At 24.3% G+C, this 12,089-nt stretch overlaps 1 protein-coding gene across 4 annotated transcripts; it reads left to right on the forward strand.

The window, feature by feature from the left end:
* Nucleotides 1–4,203: 4,203 nt before the first annotated feature.
* LOC126902481 (glucose dehydrogenase [FAD, quinone]-like) lies at nucleotides 4,204–11,871 on the forward strand. Of its 4 annotated transcripts, none has more exons than XM_050679800.1 (4): nucleotides 4,204–4,598; nucleotides 6,360–6,607; nucleotides 9,532–11,006; nucleotides 11,245–11,871. In XM_050679800.1, the coding sequence occupies exons 3-4, from the start codon at nucleotides 9,591–9,593 to the stop codon at nucleotides 11,704–11,706; spliced, it is 1,878 nt and encodes a 625-aa protein (XP_050535757.1). In that variant the 5' UTR covers nucleotides 4,204–4,598; nucleotides 6,360–6,607; nucleotides 9,532–9,590; the 3' UTR covers nucleotides 11,707–11,871. The 4 variants fall into 4 exon arrangements, with proteins under 4 accessions (XP_050535757.1, XP_050535755.1, XP_050535758.1 ...); XM_050679798.1 differs by having other exon boundaries at nucleotides 6,360–6,589; XM_050679801.1 differs by having other exon boundaries at nucleotides 6,360–6,539.
* The last annotated feature ends 218 nt before the right edge of the window (nucleotides 11,872–12,089 follow it).

Raw genomic sequence — 12,089 nt, forward strand, 5'->3', positions numbered from 1 at the left:
ATTTAAACAAGATTTTGAATTAGACATTGCTGCGCATACTCAATCAGCACTCAAAGCAGCTTCAAATCGACATGTATTAATTTGAATACAAGGTAAGCCAATTATATTTATCCCATCTATTTACAATTAACAATCTAAATAAAGGACGATAAAGCAATAGATCTTTATATTAATATCCACCATTTTTAAAATAATCACCTCGATTGACTATCCAACAGGAGGGCTTAAGGCCACTGCACGAATACCTCGATGAAGTATCTTCTATAGTTAACCTATTACGACTGGGTATCAGAAAGGAGGTCACAAACCACTTCAAGAATACCTCAGCGTCGTATTTATAGTGCTAGTCAATTACATTATTAAACCTCTATAGAGAGTAACACCTTTTTTTCTTTTTATATTTAATTATTTTTATTACTCTAAACCCTCGAACTCTACAACCCTGAAAGAACTTCGATACTCACTAATTGACCAAACCCCAAACTTGGTCATTATCCACTCAAAAATTTATAATTTTGATTATTACATAAAAATATTTTTCAAATAAGTATACTAAACTTAACACGTTTTATGATTTGTTCAAACATGATATGAGTTGCTTTAAANTATTACATAAAAATATTTTTCAAATAAGTATACTAAACTTAACACGTTTTATGATTTGTTCAAACATGATATGAGTTGCTTTATTTATTCATTTGAATCACTATAAACTATTTTTCATCTCACAATGTCGACAAATAGGGAATAGTTCTTTCAATTTGACTAGATTATAGTCTAACTACTCTAGATTCTTAAATCTTGATTTGGGTCACTGTTCGTTAAAATTCGGAAGTTGAAATTAATTAATTTTTATATTAGTTGATTCACTTAGATGTTATCTAAAATATAATTACCATAAGTTCCAAGTATTTAAATTGAAAATATTTTTTATTTATCATAATAAATTAGGCGGCATTTAAGTTGTTCAATGCTATATAACATTCGATTTAATTAACTTACATTATGATTTAGTTTTGACATTGATAAAATGGATATACTTTTTTTAATGAATAATTTCAATAACAACCTTATTATTTAGACGACATATACAGTAAGCATGATCCATGTATGGACATATTCAAGAGCACGATTACAATTTTGATTACATGATTACATTAAATTTTTTTCAATTTAACAGAAGTGCAAATATTTAAACAAGTAAAAATTATATAAACAAATATATTTCATTTACTTAGCCATATTCCACATATCTAACAATGTGAACTAAAAATACAGTATGTTAGGAGATTGGTGTAATAAGTTTTTTGAGAGACGGAAACCTCTCTTCCACTTAGTGCTTAAGTTTAAAATAAATATAAATAAAATTATTTACTGAATACATTTTTATTTAATTTTATAAACTTAAAATTTATCAAGTATTTCGTGAAAAAAAATTATTATAACAGTTTTAAGAGTAAACTAAAAAAAATGATGTATGAACTTTTATTACTTTTTTATACACTTAGATGAAGAATGTACTACAAAAAACTTAAATAATCGGTAAACAGTTTTGAAATTAAACTTTTCAAGTCTATATAGTATTTACTTATATATTTAAATGTACAACCTAAAATTATTTTAAAAATCTTTAATTTTTCAAAAAAAATTACCAGATTTTCATTCTTATATTATGTTTAAGTGTATATGTACCTCATGATAAAAATAAACAATAGTCTACTATGAAACATTTTTCGCCTAATTCAAACAGAACTAACAAAACATTTTTTATTTAATTTTTTCTCAAAAAATTATAATCATAGTACAGATAAATTTAAGGAATTTCAAAAAACTCATCACAATGGAGTCGCGGCACAGTGAGGACGTAGCATAGTTCGGTCCAGTATAGATTTAATTTGACAGTGATTAAAATCACTATCATAAAAAATCTGTAGATAGTGTTTCATTTTAAAAAATTTATGGATTATTCCAAAAGCAACATGATCTCATATTTCCTTATTTAAATCCCGATTACAAGTTTTATGATTTATAAGTGTAATATATGTATAAATATTTATTATAGCAATTAAATATAGTATGAAATTTATATTTAATAATTTATAATTATAATTTTTATGGAGAAATTATAAAAAATTATAAAATAGTTATTACTTTTATAGCAAACGTTTATAAAAGTTGAAGGTCATGATGCAAAAAATAATTTTTTGTTATTTATAAATAAATTTACTGGTCTACAAAGAATTTTCATCCGAAACCAAAATATACTTTTCTAAACCCATTTTTCGCCGATTTCAAATCTGTAATTAGAGTTTCGCAACTGGGCTAAAAAATAACAAAATCCTTCTAATTAATATAACAAATATTTATGTTTGATTATTAGGTTACGTATAAATAATTAATAAATATATTTTATTTAAAAATAAGTTATAACTTATTATACTTAATAAATTAACTTTAATGTCCGTTTTCACCATGAAAACAAAATAAAGTTCAAAATTTTATTTTTTCATAATAAAGTATATTACATTAAATCTAATTTAAGATCTATATAAAAGTCTCAGTATTTCTTCAGTATTTCCGGAACACTTTCAAAAGTTAAGTTAAAAAAGTTGTCATTTTGAATCCTCCCGTGTGGGCAGGTAAAAGGTCAGATTTATAAAAAAAAATACACAAAATGATAAGTAAGTACCTCACGTATCTATAAAAATAAATTATACTAATTTGGACATTTTTAAAAAAATTATGGCAGTTTTAAATAAAAAAATTGAAAAAATGTCGAAAATTACGGATTTTTAAATTTCTATTTTTTTTTGGAGATTTACCAACATTTACGGAGAACGAGGGAAATTTTATTAATTTTTGAGGGTATTATCTTCGACTAGATATGAATTGTGATCTTTTGACGTATCGTTGAAAGAAATATGTTCGGTGATAGCTGAGAAAAAGTGTTAACAGGCACAAAAAAAAACACATAGTAAAATTAATACCTTCTCAGCTTCACATCGAAGCTAAAAAGCAAATTCTTCTCCACTTTAAAATTTATATTATCTCAAAAAAAAAAAACAATAAACCTAGTTTTCTTCTAGCATTTTCCGATGAAACACATTTTATATTAGTGATTTTAGTCAATATAGATTAAACTATGCCATGTCTCACTATGTTGGAACCAAACTGCATTGTTTTTTTTTACTTAAATAACTGTGTTGTTATTTAAAAAATTCAAGTCAATTTTATAAGGAAAATTTAAAGAATAAGACTGGTCTTTTAAAAAATAATATTCTATATAACAACATGAACTTCTAAATGGAATATATTATTAACGAGGAATGAAAACAACTAAATATCCTCCTGTGTAGAGTGTAGTATATACTCTCCTCTATAATTCGTGTAATTATATATGTGTCTTATGGTTTTATTTATGTTATGGTATTTACTTTGTTTGTGATTTATTTTTCTCAAATTATATAAATGTCTGAATAAATTCCATTCGACTAATATTTATATTAATTTTAACCGATTTTTATATTTTTTATAATATCAACATTATAAAAAAATGATCCGATCATATGTTCTTACGGGATGTTATCTAATATGATTGAAATAAACACTGACTTAAACTAGGTTCCATTGCAATATTTCACAACAAAACTTATGAAAAAATTATTATTTACAAGTTACATAAATATTTAAATAATACATTTTAAGTATATTAATTTTAAATAATTGAGGTTCATTATAGTGCATAAAAAATATATTGAATTGTTTAAATAAAATAGTAATGTATATGAGTTTTCCTAGATTTTCATTTATTGATTTTAAGATATTTTAATAAAAATCCAAAAAATCCTAAATTTATATAAAATGTTTTTTATTATTAAATTTTTTAATTATTATTATTTTTTAAATATTTTTAACTATATCCTCAAGAAAAAAACAATGTCTGTAAGCTTCTGCATATATTTAAATAAATATATCCTATTTATAATATTATAAATTTTAATTTAACAATTAAATCTAGTGTATCTATTACATAGTGTATTATAGCATGACATTGATCTTTCATTATTTTAACTAAAGTAACTAATTCAGCCTTATGATAACTACTATATTTATCCAATAATAGATTGAACTCCTTCTACATTAAATCGTATTTAAATGTCACCTCGCGCTTTGTACAAGTTAAATTGCTATGCCGTCGTATTATATAAAAACAGTATACAGTAAACTGCAGTCAATTGCAATAGTTAAGATAGCGTACCTAAAACTAAAGATCATAACCCACCCCACAACACTACAGTCAATGATAATACAGCAATCTGGACACTCTATTTCTGTTAAACATTCAGTAACAAATCGACGCTTCATCGGTGTTCTAAATTCTTCGGTGCGTTAAATAATAAACCTGATATCACGTCTTAAATACATATGAACTATGTATTAAAAAAAAAAAATTTAACGTACATATAATTTATTATTTTCTATTTTTGATTGTGATATGTCCTATAATTAAAATTTAACTTGATTGTTTTTTCGACTGTGGAATGAACTAAAACTTTGTCCAATATACAAACTTGTTGACTAAGTTACTAATCATAGAGGTAAGCATTTTTTTTTATTTACTACCCATTAGATAAATTTTAATAAATTATGAGTAATTAATAATATAATTATTCAACTAATTAAAATATTCTGCTTTCTTTAAAAAATATAGTTTTAATATGAAAATATATAAAAAAAACCACTTTTTCTTAATTATTAATTTTAAATAAAATAAATTTATTTTTATTGACCTTAAAATAACATCGGCTCATTGATCATTAAATATATTGAATATATACAATAAAGATTTATACAGTATAATATTTGTGTTTATATGAACATTTTTAGATTTTATAANATATATATATTTTTTTTTTTTTTTATTTTATTTTATTAATCTTCTTTCTTTTTATTTCAAGTTTATAATTATTAACTGGGAAAATGTGTAAATTTTGAAATTATTAGTTTTAACAAATTTATATATGTATTTGACTTTTTATTGTAACAATTTAATGCACCATTTTTAAATTAAACGACTTTAGAACAATGATTACACTATAGTATACTTATTAGATAATAAATATAAAAGCTAAAATGTTTTTAAATTAGTCTTTTCCAATTATATCCCATAATATATTTAAAATAAGTTCTACGGTTTATTTTGAATATCACAAGTTGTTAATAGTGCCAGATAGACTCAATAATTAAAGAGTTCTTAATTGTGTGAATTATTTCATAAGATTTAAAGTTGATTTTTTAACATTCAATAAAACAGAACAAAATAGTTTTAAAACTATTACAGATTATACAAAATACTACTTGATGATAATCATAATTAATTTTTAACTATTTCAGTGTATTTTAAAATAATTCAACGGTTTTTTTTACATAATCAGTAACGTAGAAACGACAATATAGGGTGGGATTAAGTGAAGAGTTTATTATCTTTTATTTAGAGAGGCTGGCATAAATAAATTGTTATTATATTGTGACTTGATATTGTTAAAACAAAGTGGAAATATCTATTCCATTTTTAATTTTCTTATAATATTTTTTTTCTATGTATAAAAGATAACAAACAATTCAGTATTACAACGCTGATGCTATAATTTTTCAACGACTCGTATTACTTAATACAACGTGTCAAATTTTTATTTTTTTCGACAATTTGCCCTCGATAATTTATAACATTAATACAGCAAAACATTTTACAAACAAATATTTATATCCTATCCAATCGTGCAATTTAACCATATAAAATAACTTTGTTATGTAAATTATTCTAAATAAACTTTATATATAATTGCATGAAACTTCATGAAATTAAAATACTTAACATGTATTATAAATTATACGTTGATCCATAAATTTATAATATTTCTTAATTTATTATTATTATTTTTATCCCTTAATTGCTTAAAATCTATTTTTTTAAGTAATTTTTTTTAACTCGAAAATTTACCAGAATAAAAATAATCATTATAATTAATATTTAACTTATCAAAATGATATTTCTGTAAAGTCTTCATTTTTTATTTAAAAAGCATCACAACACAAAAATAATTCATATAATATGCTGGACTGATTATAAAAGACTTAAAGCTTTATTGAAAATAAAAGTTAGCAAATTAAAAAAGTCCATGATAACAAAAATGTTTATTATTTTGTCTTGATCAACAGTAGTAAATAAATGTATTTTAACAAATTTTTTTTTCGTTTAATTCTTGGTAATTGAAATAATCAAACTAATAACATAATATTTTTATGAATAATAATCTACTTCTATAATTTATTAACTTTTATGTTTTCCTACAATACAGTACAGTATTTGAATGAAGTAACGCATTTACGTCTTACATAAGAAATGATATGTCAAAAACGGCGATAATTTTTAATTAGTTCGACGAATACAATATGGAACTAGAAAGTGAAAGATTTCAAGATCACCTACTTTTTGCATATAGCAATGTATTATGTCCTGAAAATCGTAGACAAGAAAAGTAACTGAACTTTAATAGATCACTGTATTGTTTTGAAGTCAGTTTAATAGGTGTGCATACTCAACAATGTGTGTAATTTAAATCTTTATGATATAAAACATTATATTTTAGGTATTTAAAAGTCAATACTTTTTTTTCTTTGAAAATTAAATAGGCAATTTATTTTTAATATAATGAATTTATATATCTTTAGTCTCAGAAAAAAAACACTCGAATTAATTTAATAAACTTTTTATGGCAGCAGTTTTTATTTGATATAAAATTATATTATAGAAATATTATTATTGACTTTATTAACTCATTGAAGAGTAATTATCTCAGAATTTTTCTAACTGAATACGAAACTTTGTCATACAATGTGACCTACAATTTTGCGTAAAAGAAAATATGCAAGTCATTACTTAAGTCTCTTTTCCATGAGTCCAATCATATACGTGTATAATGAACTGTATGATTTTTTTAACACTAGCTTGTCAACTTAGCTTATCTCAACTTGTCTTAAAATAATAATTTTGTATGAATTTTTGTTTTTTTGCTTTTGTTAGGTACAAATTTTTCTTAATTTATCAATCATAATGTATTTTTTATGTTTATGTCTTATACCTTATAAGAGTGTCAACCTATATTTTTCAAATAGCAACACACATAATTAACTAGCTTATTTTTTAAATAATAATCTAATCAATAAAATGACTAGTCAATAACAACTTTTGGACCAGTACTTCAAAAGTTATAAGCAATTTAAGTTATAAAGGATAGTTTTAAAAACTAATCAATAGGTTATAAATTAAGAAATATAAGTAACTAAAAAAACCAATTTATTTAACAATGTATTTATTTTGAGAGTAATCGAGTGATTTGTGATAAATAAATCACTCTGTATATATTTATAATGTTAATCACAGCATGTATAATTTGATTGTCGTAAATACTAACTTATTGAAATACAAGATTTGTTGGGTAGATGCTATCTTATTAGACAAATAAATTTATTTTTGTGTTTATTTATTATAATTATAAAACTGATCTCACTTGAAATAACTTAGATATATTTTAATATAAAGTAAAATTGGACTATTTAAGAATTTCGAAAATAAAATTTATTATATTTATTACGTAAAATAACCATTTTTGATTATCGTTTATTTTTAACTTAAATGTAAAGTAAAAATAAACTACTCATCTTGGAATCGAAACAGTGAATTTCATTATAGTTTAATTCTTCGATTGTCGAGTGAACAATCATTATAAAATATATACAACTTTCTCTTACAAAAACGTGTATTTTCATTATTATTTATAATTGATGTACAATAACATAACATTCTTTTAATTCCGCTACTTAAAGTTTATGCAAAATGGATTACTTTTAGTTAAATGTACAAAATTTATCATTTAAATATATTTAAAATTTAATTTTTATCAACATTAAACACAAATACATTGATTAAATATTTTAATTATTGATCATTATAGAATAATTCATAAAGATATTATTTCTATTGCTTTTTTAATATTAATTTAAAAGTAAATAATCAATAAAATTATACAAATCTGTCTACATATTAAATTTAATAAATCAAAAAAATGTGTTTTAGATATTTTTTTTTATAATTTTTAAAAAGTAAATTTTTTTTTCAAATGTGCTAAAAAAATTACAAATTAACTTTACCTAAAAATTCCAATAATATCAATTTGCACAAAATACTATCACTGAAATTTCAAATTTGTTTTTGCTCTCCTTAAAAAGTGCAAAAATTGATATAAAGACTATAAGAAAATTATCATAAAAATTAAAATAGCAAAAATATATCAATATGAATTAAAATATATCGTAGTATATTATGAGAATTATGACCTTCTAAAATTAAATTATAGCTATCTTCCGCTAAGTATTTTCAATGTGGTAAAAATATTTGCACCATTAAATTATTTTATTAGGTAACAAATATAATTCAATATAACAAAACATTCAATAATAAACAATAACTAGTATATTCTAGTTATTTTAGTACTAAAGTTATTATCATTATTATTACAATTTATAATCAAAAATATTACATGAATTCTAATTAACAAACTCATAATTATAAGATTTAATTATCAAGGTTGAGCATATTAAACATTTTTTTGAAAGCCTCAAAAAAAATATAAGTTAATTAATATAACGTTATTAACATAATTTTAAATTTTAAACGCGTAATACATGGTCTTATTGGTTAATTTCTGTCCGTTTGTTTAAAGCATTGATTTAATTTTAGTAATAATCAAAATGAAAAGTTTTAGGTATTGAACCAACTTATTACAATCTAAGTCATTTATATTAGATACAGAATGTTATTAATAACGCCAATGGATTGTACACATTTTTAAAATATAGATCATAGAATATCTCTATTTAGATTTTTAACAAAAATTAAGAGTGCATTTAAAAATCCTATTAATAAAAAATTATCATCAATGTTTATTATCTTTTTTTTTAAGTAGTAGCAATAAAATTAAATAAATGTGAACTTCACAGTAAAATTCACATTTTCCAATAGACATTTAAAATCTAGAATTTTCTGCAGTATCATCTTAAATCATTTCTCCCAGAGCATGTGCATCCATACATATAAACCCATGTACATATAGTTAAACTACAATATGGGTCAAATGTATTCTGGACCAGTCTTATAGACCTCTATTGATGTGTATATTAATCTTCCATTACTTATGATCTTAATAAGTATAGTACAACTTTTAAAAGAAGTGAAATCAAATTAAATATCTAGTTTCGCCTATATATTCAATACCCTCTCTTAGTCAGAGGTAGATCCAGAATTTTTAGAAGGGCAGCCGCAATAGGTTTTTGAACGTCAAAATTAATTTTGGCATATTTTAACGTTCAAAATACTTGTTTAAGTAACCGATGATAGCATAAGGAGTGATACATAAATTTATGTATCACATTTACTCAGAAAATATAATTTCATGTATTTTTTTATTTTAGACTCGAATTTTGAATGATTCAAATTAATTTGGCTAGCTTGAAGAAGAAAAAAATTCAACATGAAAACAAGAATATATAAATCAATATGTTTTTTTTTTGTATTTTCAATGCCATTTACTTTCGCTCTGCGCTTCGATTTTTTAACATTTTTAGGTGACCGTTATCGGTCGAACTTGATCCCATTTCGTGAAGATCCTTTGTTTGGTAATAAGCCGATATTCAATGAGTATGACTTTGTTGTGGTTGGTGCTGGAGCATCTGGTGCTACAGTTGCTACTCGATTAGCTGAAGTCTCAGAATGGAAAATTTTACTTCTTGAAGCTGGTGGAGAAGAATCAATTTTTACATCAATACCACAAATAGCTCATTATTTACAATTCACTCGTTTTAATTGGGCATTTACAACTGAACCAGAACCAATTGCTTGCCAAGGCAATAAAAATAAAAAATGCTTATGGCCAGCTGGAAAAGGTTTGGGTGGTAGCACAATTATTAATAATAATATTTACACAAGAGGCAACGTAAGAGATTTTGATCGTTGGGCAGAAGCCGGTAATATTGGTTGGTCTTACCAAGATATTTTACCGTATTTCTTAAAAAATGAAGATATTTCAATAGCAGAATTAAAAAAATCGCCCTATCATGGCATTGGTGGTCCAATGCCTATTAGTTACGCTCCTTTTAAATCAAAACTTCTTGATGCCTTTATTGAATCGGCTCCAGAAGTAGGAATGTCTATTGTAGATTATAATGCACCTGGAAGTCATATTGGCTTTTCCAAAATTCAAGGAACAATCAACTACGGAAGACGTGTAACATCTGCAAAAGCATACCTTAGAAGTAACCTCACAAACTTGCATATTGTTGAATCAGCATTTGTAACAAAACTCATTATCGATCCAGTAACTAAAATCACGTTGGGAGTTGAATTTGAAAAAAAAGGAAAAAAACGAAGAGTGTTTGCCAGAAAAGAGGTGATAGTGTCTGCTGGAACATTTAACTCTGCTAAGTTATTAATGCTATCAGGTATTGGACCAAAAGAGCACCTAGAATCTTTAGGTATAGCAACTTTAAGTAACTTGCGGGTAGGAGACAATCTCCAAGAACATCCTTCATTTGCAGGTTTAGCCTTTACAGTTAATGAAACTGTGGGTTTAATTCCTCAAAGGTTGTTTAAAAATATTATAAAAGAAACGTTTAATTTTCTCGATGGTACTGGGTGGCTTACCACGATGGGTTGTGAAGGACTCGGATACGTTAAAACCAAGTACAATACAGATCCCGGAGACGTACCGGATATAGAGTATATATTTGTACCAATGACCTTGGCTGGGGAAGAAGGGACTGGAAGCGGCATATTAAGACGGTCGATGGGAGTTTCAGATTCAGTAGAATATGATTATTATAATGGAATCATAAACAAAGATGGTTGGACTATCTGGACTATGCTCATGTATCCCGAAAGTAGGGGACAGGTTAGTAAAAATTAACCAACTTTTTAAAGTAATCTATCTTTTAAACTGTAATTTTAGTATTGATACTTAAACAATTTATATTAAATATAAATTTTATATTTGGATTTATAAATTCATCCAAACTTCATTGTTTTTGTAATTCACATAATTGACCATACTATTGTTTTGATGATTTTTATAAGTGCACATTTTAATCCAATAATTGAATTATTATATTTGTTTATTTTTGTTTTAATAGGTTAGACTAAAAAATGCTGATCCCCACACTAAACCAATTATTCGAGCTAATTTTTTTGACAAATCAATTGATTTATATCGTATTGTGGAAGGTATTAAACAAGTCATAGAATTAAGTAAAACTAAGGCTTTTCAAAGATATGGATCTACCTTAAATCCACGTTCTATGCCCGGCTGCAAACATTTGTCTTTTGGTTCTGATGAATACTGGGCTTGTTGCGTTAAAAGAATGACAATGCAAATGCACCATCAAAGTGGTACTTGTAAAATGGGTCCTGAATGGGACAAAAATGCTGTTGTCAATTCTCAATTAATGGTGTACGGAATTTCTAAACTAAGAGTCATTGACTGTTCTATAATGCCAACAATTACAGGAGCTCATACAGTAGCGCCAGCTTACATGATAGGCGAAAAAGGAGCAGACTTAGTAAAAGCAACATGGCTAAACCAACAAATATTTTAATAGACTTAATTTAAAATAGTATGTTTAATATATCACCTAAATAATTACTGTATTTTGTTGTAAAAATATTTTTCGAACTTTGTAAATATACATTCTATGTGTAAATACATTCTTCAGTACTTCCATTAAACAAATAATATATATCATAGAATTAATTTAATTTAACTAACACTGTGTATCTTATTTATTTATACTCAATTATGATACCCTAAAATAAACTAATTAAATTATATACCAAAACATCCAGTCTATGAGTCAAATATAATTTAAATAAATTAAAGTAGATTTTAATATTTAGAGGTACGAAAAATCTTTAATAGATATATGCATTATATCGAATATTGTAGTAATAATAATTTGCGTTCAATTATTATACTAGTATA

The sequence above is a fragment of the Daktulosphaira vitifoliae genome, unplaced genomic scaffold (genome assembly GCF_025091365.1).
Source record: "Daktulosphaira vitifoliae isolate Bord-2020 unplaced genomic scaffold, ASM2509136v1 Scaffold_3, whole genome shotgun sequence".
Taxonomy (NCBI): domain Eukaryota; kingdom Metazoa; phylum Arthropoda; class Insecta; order Hemiptera; family Phylloxeridae; genus Daktulosphaira; species Daktulosphaira vitifoliae.